The 13,229-nt window shown below is 58.0% G+C and overlaps 1 protein-coding gene across 2 annotated transcripts; it reads right to left on the reverse strand.

Annotated features, from left to right (window-relative positions):
* Window positions 1-4,497: 4,497 nt before the first annotated feature.
* Window positions 4,498-10,686, reverse strand: MYCN (MYCN proto-oncogene, bHLH transcription factor). Of its 2 annotated transcripts, XM_051840094.3 has the most exons (3): window positions 10,094-10,229; window positions 8,033-8,901; window positions 4,498-6,029 (listed from the first exon to the last, which is right to left on the reverse strand). In XM_051840094.3, exons 2-3 carry the CDS (start codon window positions 8,817-8,819, stop codon window positions 5,407-5,409), a joined length of 1,410 nt encoding a protein of 469 aa, XP_051696054.1. In that variant the 5' UTR covers window positions 8,820-8,901; window positions 10,094-10,229; the 3' UTR covers window positions 4,498-5,406. The 2 variants fall into 2 exon arrangements, with proteins under 2 accessions (XP_051696054.1, XP_017196384.1); XM_017340895.4 differs by lacking the exon at window positions 8,033-8,901 and having other exon boundaries at window positions 4,503-6,029; window positions 10,094-10,686.
* Window positions 10,687-13,229: the final 2,543 nt, after the last annotated feature.

Raw genomic sequence — 13,229 nt, forward strand, 5'->3', positions numbered from 1 at the left:
AGCGCCTGCCCAAACTGAATCGGATTATTTAACAGATCTAACCCAATCGATCGCACACCAGGCACTATTCCACGTGTATAAACTGTCTGTGAGCGGCTGTCATCCCCCTAACAGCCCCACGATGTAGGAGAAGCCGTCATCCCCGCGTACCTGCGGGGCACTGTGCAATCTGGAGTTTCTGAGGGTGGGAGACAGAACCAAACCCTGGGGTCTCACTTAGATCCGCACTTTGAGCTGCTGTGCTCCGTTACTTCTGGAGAGAGTGAGTGGATGCAACGTTGGTAGGGAAGATTCCAGTGTCACTGAGGCCTCAGTTGTGGTCTCTAAGCAGCCCCGCCTTGCCCAGAGCACCCTCCCCGCTCTGTACCCCGCCCCCGGACCAGGTGCCTTGCCTGGAAAGCCTGCCTGAATCCCTCCATCCTGTTCAACTTGCCCTGCACAGCGTTCACCACAAGGTGAGTGCTATTTAATTGATTTCCTTATTTTATCTATTTATTTATTTATTTTTGACAGGCAGAGTGGACAGTGAGAGAGAGAGACAGAGAGAAAGGTCTTCCTTCGCTGTTGGTTCACCCTCCAATGGCCGCCGCGGCCGGTGCGCTGCAGCCGGCGCACCGCGCTGATCCGATGGCAGGAGCCAGGTGCTTCTCCTGGTCTCCCATGGGGTGCAGGGCCCAAGCACCTGGGCCATCCTCCACTGCACTCCCTGGCCACAGCAGAGAGCTGGCCTGGAAGAGGGGCAACCGGGACAGAATCCAGCGCCCCGACCAGGACTAGAACCCGGTGTGCCAGCACTGCAGGCGGAAGATTAGCCTATTGAACCTATTGATTTCCTTATTATGTATATTCATATTGTTGGTGCTTTCTCATAGGACTGACAACGCCAGGGCAGCAGGGCTCGGGGAGGGGGTAGAGTTGTGTCTCTTTTCTTCAACAGTGCTTGATGCACTGGCTGCTAAATAAATATTGGTGGAGAGAGAGTGGAAAGCAAAGAACGTCCACCAGCAGGCTGTGCCCCCCGCGTGGTCTGGAAGATTAGCCAGAGGGCTTCGATGCCTCTTGCAGATCTAACAACTTTGGATTCTGAGAGCAGCCCACACTAGGATTTTCAAAACACGGCCACCACGGCGAGTGGTGAAACTCAAACCCGGAAGACCCAGTTTCCCGACCTATGCAAGGGGCGCATGATCAAGTGGTGGGCAGTGCCCCCACGGCATGGGAGGCATCCCGACCTACGGCCTGACATCCGCCTCAGCCTCTCTGGCCTCTGCAGTATGTAGAAAGCTCCAGGCTCAGCTAGGAGGGTCCTCGCGATTTTCTTCAGTAGCTCCCACCCCAGTCCCCTCTGCCTCTCCTCCTAGCCTTCTTTCTGTACAAACCCCAGGGCTTTAACTTGCCTCCTAAAGAGTGGCTTCCATGGGCATCTCCTCTCCACTCCCCGAAGCACCTGCCACAGTCCAGCCCAGACGTAAATTGATGTCTAAGGGACGGGTTTTCCCAATTGTATTAGCCTGAGAGCTCGTGAACAGGCCTGGCAGGCGCTTGTAATGGAAATCTGTCCCCTCACTCCTTCCTCTGCTGCCATCCATCCTGCTGGCATCTGCCAAGACCCTGTCACCTGTCAGCGTCACCTGCCAGTCACCAGGCCAGAGCTCTGCATCAGAGGTGCATGAGAGCCATGCCTGCCTTAGGGGAGCCCACAGGTGAGAGGGCCTCAGAGAGTGATGAGGCCAGCGCTTCTGTCTCCAGAGACGATGGGAAAGCTAGGGTGGCAAAGGTCCTGGGGGGCGGGGGGGGGAGCGGTACTAGGGATTCTTCCCTAAGGAGATGACATTGGGTTTACTGTTCAAGGCTGAAAGGATTTCAAGCAACACAAACTGGCTGAGCCTGGAAGGAATTTGGATGAAGCAAGTGACAGACCAGAAAGAGAGCCTGTTGTGGCTGGAGTGAGGGTCACCTGTGGGGGGCAGAGGGTGGCCGAGCTGGGGAGCTGGGGTGGAAGCCAGACTGAAGGGTCTGGGCTTGATCCTGTAAGCTGGGGGAACTATGGGAAGGGTGTATGCTATTTAGAAGGACCAATATGCCTGATGTGGGTGCATGGGTGAGCCAGGGGGTAGTGGGGCCACTGGGAGCAGAGACAAAGTCGATGTCACTGGGAGAAAACTGGGCTCACGGTTACAGGACCCAAACCCCTGTCCTGGGTTGGGCCCCTAATTTCACATGTGGACCCTACCCCAATTCCGTGAAATGAAGGAACTCAGTGAGATGCTCCCTCTAAATTCCCTGATGTATTGATCTGATGTAGAACAGTTCTCAAAACTGCTCTTGGAATGCAGAAGTGGTGTCACATGTTATTGGAACTCTCCAATTCTTCTGTGACTAGAGCAATTACTTCTAGATAATTGCAGAGCTAAATTGGGAACACTTTCCCTCCGCTGGGTCAGGAAAGGCAAATATGTGATTTTTCACTTTAGTTGCAGTATTTTTAGTACATATTTATGATCCACCTAAAGCAAGAGTTTTTTGTTATGTAATATAAAGAACTCAAAAAGAGTGGTTAAACTCACAATGAGAAACAAGAAATCACAAACATTTAAAAGAAAAGCAAGAGTGTCAGCTAGGGATATAAGAGAACATAGAATATGGCTCTGAGCTTCCCAGCAGCCAGAGTGAAAACAGCATGGTAGACATTATAGGTTTGTGCCCTCATTTACCTGAACAGCTGTTTTCTCCACAGCTAAATTTCCATCTCCTCTGATCCACTCAGGGGGGGCCTTTGAGGATCCCACATATCAATCAAAACATCAGATGATTGAGCTGGGCTTCAAGAATCTCAGGTGCTCGAGTAATTTGGGGTCACTTAGCTGTATTTTGGCTCACAGGGACACAAATCAGGTGCACTGGCTGAATGACAATTCAGAGGGTCCCTCCTCTTCTAGTCTGGGGGGAGGCACCAGCGGGAGGACTGAGGGCATTTTACCTGCCAGATCTTCCCCACCATCGGTGCATCAGACAGCTGTCCACTTGCAGTACCTCCCACCTCCAAGCTCTGGGGCTGGCTGCAAGCCAGGATGAGGACCTCCCGGTCTCAACTCCCACTCGCCTTTCTGAAATGACCAGACAGGGACCTGCATGGCCTGGGATTGCCCATCTGTATCTCTGACACACAAGGCAAGGTGGCCAGGGAAAGCAAAACCATCTCTCTCCCAGGCCTGTTTTTTTCTCTGTAAAGCAAAAGACCTTTCAGCTCAAAATTCTGAGATGAACAAAACCCCAGCAAAGTCCCCCAAAATCCCAGCAAAGTCCCCCAGTACCACCTTTTCACATGATCGCTGTCAGTTCTGAGAAGCGGGAGTGCTTCCAAGCCTGGGTGTTAGCTCCCATCTGGGCCATTCTAAGAAACCTCTACCGGGTTGCTGAGCGAAGCCTCCTTCCAGGGTCCTGTCTCTGCAAGGTTAGTCCAGACGCTGCCCTGGGTGACATGAATGGGAAGCAGAGCTACACCACCCACACAGGGCCTCAGGTGACCCCAGGGTGGCCCCTGTGGTTGGCACTTGATGAGGGGGCTACAGAGCTGTCCCCTCCTCAGTTACTCTGTAGTGCATGATTGCAACTTCACTGAAGGCAGAGGCCAACTTCCATTTTTCATTCTACCACAATGCTTAGCCTAGACCCTTGCATGGGTTCTAGTAAATTTTTAAGAATCTTGAATTCTTTTAAGAATTCTTAGATTATGCTCTATACCAAAATCTGAAACCGCCTGCCAATAAAGAAAACCATTAGCAACAGATACAGGTAACACTTCTCATTGTAAAGCGTTGGTATGGGAGAGGTCTTTGGCTTAATGGTCAAGAGGCTTACATTCTAATACAAGGAGCACCAGTTTCTGGCTCCCTGCTGGTGGAAGCCCTGGGAGGCAGCAGATGGCTCCAGTAGTCGGATCCTTGCCACGCATGAAGTAGACTTGGATCCTTGGCCATTGCATGCATTTGGGGAGTAAAATAAGATGGGACTTCTCTGGCAAAATACCTTTAAAAGTGCTACATGCATGCAACAGCCAGGTCTGGGCCAGCCCAGAGCCAGAAGCCCAGAACTCTGGTTCTCTCCCATGGGTGGCAGGGGATCGAAATACCCCCGCTGCCTCTCAGGGTGCACATTAGCAGGAAGCTGGACCCGGAGTAGAAACACCTGGGACACTTGAATAAAGGTAATAATGGTCCTGGTATTGCGTGTCCTGCTCAGCCCCACGAAAAGGTCTCAACAGTTTGCTCTACAAACTGTTAAGTGCTGTGGTCCCAAGACAGAAATGCCTTAACCCCACTTCCACCCCACCCCCCACCCCCACCCCGCTCCTGGCACCCCCACCCAGAACTGTACAGAGATAAAAGGGCTGCCTGTGGAAACCAAGGTGCCCCCAAGTTATGGACTACTTGTGACTACCACTTGAGGGTCAGGCTGAGAACTAGCACTTCTTCTAAGGAAAAAGTTAAACTGCATCATTTAATTGCTATTTATTTTCATAAACATGAGGTATTTCAAAGTGCTATAAGATGCAGCACTAAATATATACATTTTGAAGAAATTAAAACACAGAACTTTGCAGTTACCCAGTTCTATGCACCAAACATGAACAAATACATTAACAGGAAGAAACAGGCTAGGAAAAAGGCATATATATATAGTAAATTTCTTTACAAAAGTTTCTTAGTTCAAAAAGTGATAAAGTAATATCTACTCAAAACTTTCACAACTCATTTTCATACGAAAATATAAGTATCAAATTTAGTTATGTTTCAGCATCATACTAAAGCATACAGGCAGTGTAAGAATTAGTACAGTACATAACAGAGATTAACAATAGATTTGTATACAAAACATGCTCCTCAAACATTGAGGTATTATTACAGTACTCAGGTGTGAACGGGCCAGCCTACCACTGGCCGCGAAAGCCACCGCGCATTACCCAGGACGTGTACAAAAGGCGGGGGTGTCAACGGTATTTACAGAAATTCCCCGGGGTGGGGGGAGGAGATCCGGCACCCCCCTTGGTGGCATCCGCTGGAAAAGCACCATTTTGTAAGAGAAGGAATGACTTTCCGGCGTTCAGGACGAGGCTCCGGGCTGTCGTCGGGGCAGCATGGGCCGCTGTCACCCGCAGGGGCCACCGGCATCCATCCGTCCGTCCATCCATCAAGCCCAGGTCCCTGCGGTGGGCGCCCCACGCGTGGGGGGTGGGGTGGAGGGGGGGTCCCGCTTCCCACCCCAGATCCAGGTCTGCAGAGGGGAGCGATTTGAAAGTAAACCAACATTCTTAATGTCAACACAATGTTTGTTTAAAAAAACAACAACAACAACAAAACAATCAAAATGTGCAAAGTGGCAGTGACTGTCCAGTCGGGAGCAACCTTAGCAAGTCCGAGCGTGTTCGATTCTCTTGAGCAGCTGTTCCTGCCTCGCCTGCAGCTTCTCCTTCTCCAGCAGCAGCTGGTGCTCCTCGGCCTGCAGGGAGTGGACGTACTCGGTGGCCTTCTTCAGAATGACCACCTTGGCGGCCTTCTCGTTCTTCACCAGCTCGGGCACGTGGCCGCGCAGCGCCAGGAAGCTGGAGCGCAGGTCATTGCGGCGCTGGCGCTCCAAGATGTTGTGGTTGCGGCGGCGCTCGCTGTCCTCGGAGTCCGAGTGGCGCGGGCTCAGGCTCTTGGCCTTGGCGGGCACGGTGGTCTTGAGCGGCCGCGGGGACACCTCGCTCTTGGCCTTCTTCTGCGGCGGCGCGTCCTCGCTCTCCGCGTAGGGCGAGGGCGCGGCGTAGGGCGAGGGCGCGGCGTAGTTGTGCTGCTGGTGGATGGGCACGCAGCGCTTGAGGATGAGCTCGCTCGTCTGCACCCGGCCCAGGCCCAGCGCCGCGCTCTTGGGGCGCACGGTGATGGTGTACGTGGTCACCGCCTTGCTGCTGGAAGCCGAGCGCCGCTTCTCCACTGTGACCACGTCGATCTCCTCCTCCTCGTCCTCCTCCTCCTCCTCTTCGTCATCTGGAGAAAGGAGGGGGGGGTGAAATTCACACCGCAGCCGGGGTGGCACCCAGGCCGGGTCCCTACAGCAGACACTGGCAATGGGCACATCAACTCATCTCAGGTCTCTTTAAGTGCAATGCACCTGCAGATACCTGCCCATCCCCCTACCTCCGCTTTGCAGGGGAAGCAGGGGGCGTAGGCATGGGGTCAGAGGCAGCACCACCCAGATCGGGGGAGGCTGGGTGCCCCGCCCTCCTAAGCCTCAGTTTCCTGAGCTGCTCAGTTTTGCATTTCGCAGACCGGGAGTGGCTCAGTTGGTCCTGGGAGACAGAAGCTCACTGAATGGCAGCTTTTACAATCGCCAGCCAGTGTGGCCGCTGGGAGCTTGTTTACGTTTCTGTCTCCACACCAGAGCATGGAAGTTCCACACTTCACGACCTACACTTGGTTCAGGCGGGTTCCAAGTCCTCCAACAAACTCGAGGAACGAGTTCATTCACCCGGGAAGGCAAAGAACTGTTCTCCCTCGCGCTAGAGCCCTCCACTGAAGCACTTTTTCACGAACCAGACCCCTAGCTGCAAAGCCCTCCTTTACACTCCCTGTGGAGCCCCCGAACGGGAGCAGCTCCGCTCACACTTGCCAGTAATAACAGCAACAACACAAACATGTAGTGTCATGTGCACTTCCCCTGTCGCCTCCTCTACCACCAGGCGGGAATAGAAAATTATTGTTTAAAATGCAAGCATGAAAATCAAAACACATCTTCTGCTTGATGTGCAGGGGACCGGAAAGCCGAACAATTGTGGGATTTGTTGTAAAGCCGAAATGTGAGGCTGTTCCAGTCTGTGGGTCCCTTTAAGCCAATGTTTTGGTTTTCTGCCAAGAAGACAGCTGTTGGAAGGAAGTGCTTCCTCACCGAAAGCTGTCAAGGCACAGACATTAAAGGGACAGCGCTCTTTCCAACTGGAGGCTTATCACCAAGTTTCCTTCCCGGAGCCTCAGAAGGAAATTCAGGCTTTTTATCCACCTGCGTTCTGCAAACACTGGCTTCCAAGACCCAAGGGAGGCCCAGCGGGGGCGTTCCAGTACTTGGGTGGGGTCTCCTGACACAGGCTGGGTGTTAGCCCTTCCCTTCCCCAGGGGGAAAAACACCAACAGATGCACACTTAACCATAATCATCATCATATCAATGCACCAACAATCCCCCCTCCAGGGGGTCTGCATTCCTGGAGGCACTGCCGCCTCCCCCCCCCCATTGGGGGTGGAGTTACAGAACCCAACCCGGCCCTGGAAGGAGGCCTCCAGTCCAGCTGGAAGGACAAAGCTGCATCCCGTGTAGATCCTTGCAAACACACACCCACGCTGCTGAAGGCGCGGAAGGCAGGGGTGCCCCGGCCACCCCCAACTTCTCAGCTCCCTGTTCAGCCTGCTGGCCATCAATACCGCCGCCTGCCGGCCATGCACCAGCAAATAGCCCACCACCCACAAGGGTGTGGGGGGGGGGGGTCCCTTCCATTGGAAGAAGGGTGGGAAAAAAAAAAAAAGCGACAGCAGCCATCTGTGCGATCTTGCAGAGCTCCCAGGTCTTCCCGGCTGTCTTGCGCCCCTCCCCCGAGACCCTCTACACTGGGCGGGCTAACAGGTTTCTTTCTGCCCAGGCCACGCACCCAGCAGCCCCCTAAACCCGGTTTGGCCGCTAACTTTCCCCACTCTTAGGTGGGGAACAGGGTGAGGGCCCGAGAGGGACCGGAGTGTGGCGCCCCGAGGGGAGGGTGGAAGGAACTTGCGCAAAGGTGACACTGGGCGGGCTGGGGGTGGGGGGCGGCGCCCAGCAGCTTGCGCTCAACCTCCTCTCCAGTCTGGGGAGAGGCCTGGAGCAAACAGCACCTCTTGGCTACCGGCACTGCCTCCGGCCCAGCCGGGCGCACCAACAAAGGGAAGGAGAACCCCCTGCCTCCCCTCCGCCCACACCCACCCGCAAGACCCGAGAGAGGCGGCCGGAGGCGGCCACGGGCCTCACCTGAGTCGCTCAGGGTGTCCTCTCCGGAGGTGCTGAGGGCCTTGTGGTCCCCGCCGCTGGCCGGGCGGCCGCCTGCACGCGGAGCGGCGGGAGCTGGGGCACCGGCCGGGACAGCCGCACTCGCCCCCGAGGCGCAGGGAGCGCCCGCCGCTGGGCCACCGAGCGCCGGGGCTGCAGGCACGGGTGCCGGCTCGCGCTTGTTCACCGGGAAGGGGAAGACCACGGCGGGATCCACGCACTCGGCGGCCGGGTGGGCGAGCTCGGCGGGCAAGGCGGCCGCGGCGCGGACCGTGCCCGCGGCCCCACCGTGCCCGCGGCCCCCGGGGTTGGCGGCGCCCGCTCCCGGGGCCGGGGCGGCTGGCGGCCCGCGGCCGTGCTGCAGCTTCTCGCTCACGGCGCGCTCCAGCTTCTCTCGGGCCGAGAAGCCGCTCCACATGCAGTCCTGGAGGATGACCGGGTTGGGGGTGAGGCCGCCCAGGCCCCCCAGGCCGAACGCGTCCTCCTCGGCCGGGTTGCCCCACAGGTCGGCCTCGGGCAGCAGCAGCTCGGTGGCCCAGTTCAAGGGCTCCGGGCTGTGGTCTGGGAAGGCACGGCTGGGCGACAGCGGGGGCGTGGGCAGCAGCTCAAACTTCTTCCAGATGTCCTCGCCCGGGGGGGTCGAGTCGGGGCCGCCGAAGTAGAAGTCGTCCTCGTCCGGGTAGAAGCAGGGCTGCAGCGAGTCGAACTCGAGATCTGCGTTCTTGCGGATCGTGCCGGGCATGCTGCCGGACGCCGTGCAGCTCGGCATAGGCTCGCCTCCCGGTCGGCGGCGCTGCTGGCGGTGTGGGGGGTGCTTCCTTCCCGTGGGGGGCCCGCGCTGGCCTCGGACGCTGCAAACGACACACACACACACACACACACACACACACAGCAGGGAGAAAGTGGGCACCGGAGCGGACCTGGGGGGAGACAGGCGGCGGGGCCCCGCTCTGACCCCGCTCCCCACCAAGCCCCTGCTCGGCCCCGCTCTCCAGAAGGTGGGAGAAGTTCTGCCTCGGCCTGCCTGCCTCCCTCCCTCCTTTTGTGTACAAGCTGTCTACGACAGGGGGTGGGAGGGGGCATGCAGATGCAGGGGGTGGTGGCGGCTCTGCAACTTTGCAAACTGCCGCTTCATTCACACAAGGCACTGCCCTGGGAGGCTGCGGAGCCCCAGCTCCCTACACAACCCCTCTCGCACCCGACCGAGGTAGGTTAAGGCCAGCTGCCCCCTGGAAGCCCCGGGCTCTGCAGCCCAGCGACGGCGCACAGAACCAGGAGTGCCCTCAATGTCCCCCGTGAACATGCAGCCTCGGAAGTGCAAACGATTCTGGAAACTTTGCAAATAGCCAAAACCCTTCCTCCAGACCGAGACCCACAACGGTCACCCAAACCCACAAACCCCCATCCCCAAATCGGAGCAGATGCTCCTGGCTTTCACGCACTGCAGGGACACCCCTGCCAGCAGCGTATTTCCCACCTCCCCGACCCCATCCCAGCGCCTCTAGACGCCTAACGAGGTCCTTTTCCTGGGGGAGCAAGCTGCGCCCGGGTGCACGGGAGTGGTGCAGGGGCGCCAGGGCGGGGAGGGTCGCGGGGAGAGCCGCGGCTCCTCCCGACTGGAGCAGCCGCCGTGACCCAGATTCCCACAGCCGCCGCTTCGCCCCGCCTAACCTCCCGCTTCTCCCTCCGGGGGCACCCTTTGGAGAACCCAGCTTGGGCTGGAGACGCACCGGCGCCCGGTCAGCTCAAGCACAGACCGATCTTCAAGAGCAGGGCGAATCGCTTTTCGCTGAAGCCATTGCTCGCCCCTGGCTGGGGCTGCAAAAGGATTAGGGCGGGTCTCTCCCAGCTAGGGAGCCTTCGGGGGCTGGAAAGGGCTTTTCAGGGAAAACCCCGAGACGGGTTTTGTTTCGCAAGCAGAATCGGTCCCCCGGGCATCTGCGGGCGCCCGGCGCGCGCGCCGCGCTCGCGTCCAGGGCTTGCCTCGCCGCGGCGCTCGCCGCTCCCGGGGCGCCGGGCGGTTTGCAAAGCCCCGCTCCTTACCTCGAGCCGACCGCCGGGGATGCAGACGCGATGCTGCGCTGGGGTCTCCGGGTGGGCTGTGGGGGCGGGGGGGCCCTCGGGTGGCTGCGGTCTGTGCGCGCTTGCGCCCGACTAGCGCTCGCTCGGCTCCAGCCCTTTTCCCAGGAGTCCCCCGCATCCACCCAGCGCGTCCAGACAGATGACTGTCACTGGCTGCGCTTTGAAGCTCGGGGGATATTATTAACTGAAAAATCTGACACACCCGGGGGGCGGGGAGAGAAGGGGGCTGTGGCGCAGACCAGGGGGAGGGAGAAAGGCAGAGGAAAACGGCTTTACCCCGCCCTCCTCATTTCCATAAAAATCAGGGGAGGCGCCAAGGCTTTCGCGCCAAAAGCCACTTGCTTTTCTTCTTTTGCAGAGAGGAGACTGCAAAGCTGGGCGCTCGGGGTGTGCTCCTCCCGCCCTCTCGGGCCCCCCGGGCTTGCACCCGCTGCACTCGGCGAACCAGCTGCGCTCCCAGCCGTGCAACGCAGCGCCCACCCTGCGGGCCTGGCAGTCGCTAGGCGCTTAAAAAAAAAAAAATTCTGGAGCGCTCCCGGGTGCGTGTGTCCGCGAGAGGGGAACCGAGGCTTCCGCCGCGGCCCCCGCCTGCCGCACCGCGTTCGCGCGCAGCCGTGGGGCAGGCTTCGCAGAGGGCTCGCTCAGGTGTGGCCTCGGAGGGTGCAGGACGCGCCCATTTAGGAACGAGACCGCAGGTCGTCTCTAGTTTCAAACTGAAAGGAGGAGAGGGGCGCCCCCCTTGTTTGAAAATAAATAAGTGCGGGCAGTGAGGGAGGCGCCGCGGCGGTTTCTCCGGCCGAAGGCGACACCTTGCGGAAAGCCAGCAGAAAGCGGAGCCGCAGGGCCGCGGAGGGGCCACCCCGCGACTCTCCCGCCGCGCCCCTCCCCGCGGGACTCCCTGCCGGCCCCCGCAGCCGCCCGGTGGGCGTGCGTCCCCGGCGGGCGTCGCCCCCGCCTCCCGCGGCGCCTCCTGAAAGCCCGCATTCCCCAGAGTTTTGGGCAGGGAGATCCGGTTCACCATATTAGGAAGCCGTGTCCACACCTCCTGGAGACCAAATGCAGACTCAAAAAAAAAAAAAATCCTTGACTCCAAATTGTGGGAGGCCGAAAGGGAAGCTGCCGCCGTGCCCCAGCCTCTTGGGGCCGGTTTCCTCGGGCGTGTTTGGGAGATGGGGATGGTGCCCAGCGCATAGCGGGGGTGAGGGAGCGCCGAGCCCAGTGCCCAGCTGTGGTCAGTGTGCCAGCTGTTCTTGCTGCCATCACCAGACCCTCAGAGAGTCTTTTTCCCGGAATTCACGCCGCGGGAGAGCCGCACTAGGCTCGGGTCGTGTTGGGGGGGGGTCAGAGGTCATAATCCCCTGAACCCCCCCCCCAAAAAAACTACCCAATTTCCCGGGCAGCACCCCCTACGGAGTCAAATGCACGAGGAGGTGGGCGTTGTTTGGGGCCGGGGGTTGGCGGGGGGGACCTGGCGCCTAAAGTCGGAGTGTGAAGCCCCCTCCACCTCCCAACTGGAAATGCCACCCTCCCCCGCCCCCATTCACCTCCGCATTCAAACGCGTTCAGGATGAGGAGGCAGAGGGTCAGGGGCCACCCGTGAAGTGCTCACAGATTAGCATTTGTGAAGGCCTTTGCAGGCCTGACCCCGGATGCCTACATAATTCTGGAAAGAGCGGCAGATTCCCAGGGTGCTAGGAAGTGGCCCATGAATACGGAGGCGCCGCCCCGCCACGCACCTGAGCAGTATTCCCCTCACAGATGTAAAACACTTCACCTTCGCAAAAGCCTTTCTGTAACACCCCCACTTCTCCTTCTCCCTCGCCCCTCATCTGCACCTCCCCTCCTGCTGTCTTCCCTCTTGACGCCCCGGCTTTTCCTGCGGAGCACTTGCCTCCATTTGCAATTGCACTTGGAGGAGCCTGAGACTATTTGTTTAATGTGTGCTTCCCCCCCGGGAGGCTGTGGGAAGCCCGGCTCTGTCTCCTTCACAAACCCTTGAGCTCCTGGAGAGAGGCCGGTTGGCTTTGCCCCAGGGGATCCTCAGGGCACAGCAGGTACCCTGCTGTATACAGTTAGCACCCCGTGACACTGTTTTAAGGTGGAGATCACTGGTCTTCCAGTACAGTTTCTGTTTATTAGCCACAGAGGAGAGGGAAGTAAGGGTGTCTCCAGGATCTCTGGACACCCAGAGGTGACACTCAGAATCCACGTGGCAGAAGGACTGGGAAACAGGACGGAGGGGGCCCAGTGGCTGTGTTTAAAAGTCCCACCTGTGTCCTCTCTCACTGCACCTGTGCCCTTCGCCACATCATTGCCCTTTTGTTGAAGGACAAGGAGTAGCCGAGAAGGAGGGGACACGGGGCCAGCCAGGAGCCTGGGCTGCTCTACACGCCTCTGAGCAAACCGTTTCTCCTCCTGGACCAGCCCCAATCTCCTGCTTGTAAGCAAGCCCCTAATTACCGACAAGTCTGAATCTGAAGGGAAACAGGATGATCAAACTCAACAAATATTTATTGGTACCTCCAGTCGCAGGTGGAAAATGAAGCACTCGGCCCGGCCCGGAGAGAATGCTCGCCTACTGCGCTTGCCTACTGCGCTTCATTCATTTCCTCGTAGGGAATCCCAAACAGTCCTCTTGGTCCCAGTGTGGACGCACTGCAAAGCCTGGAGAAAGCTTCGAAGCCGGGGTGCTGTTTGGGATCCACCTTCAGTGTCCTGATCCCCGAGATAGGTCCAGAGACAGCTTCGAGGACCTCCTTATGGATCAGGGAAGTAGACCTCGCCTTAATGACCAACTACAGGATTGAATTAGGCACAGCATTTGCTTTATGTCTAAGTAGATTGCTGAAGGAGGATGTGTTAGTCTACAAACACCTTGTTTGCTATAACAACGCGCACACGCACACACACAAAACGTCACACGGATCAGAAGGGTCCCTCCCATGCCTGGCCAGATCAACAACTGCATCCAGGCCGAGGGGCCGATGGTTCTCCCAGGAACCTCGCATTGATCCCCACCACCTCCAAAACACTTGTGTGCATGTTTGCTGATTGTCATCATTTTTAAGAGTCCACAGGCTCAAGTGACTTCATTTGG

The sequence above is a fragment of the Oryctolagus cuniculus genome, chromosome 2 (assembly GCF_051225735.1).
Source record: "Oryctolagus cuniculus isolate XC-2025 breed Fujian yellow rabbit chromosome 2, ASM5122573v1, whole genome shotgun sequence".
Taxonomy (NCBI): domain Eukaryota; kingdom Metazoa; phylum Chordata; class Mammalia; order Lagomorpha; family Leporidae; genus Oryctolagus; species Oryctolagus cuniculus.

Excerpts from the sequence above, each read along its gene's own strand:
- MYCN (XM_051840094.3), bottom strand. The coding sequence starts at position 8,819 with ATGCCGAGCTGCACGGCGTCCGGCAGCATGCCCGGCACGATCCGCAAG. Across the intron at positions 6,030-8,032 it reads GGACACCCTGAGCGACTCAG|ATGACGAAGAGGAGGAGGAG; the intron begins GTGAGGCCCGTG and ends TCCTTTCTCCAG.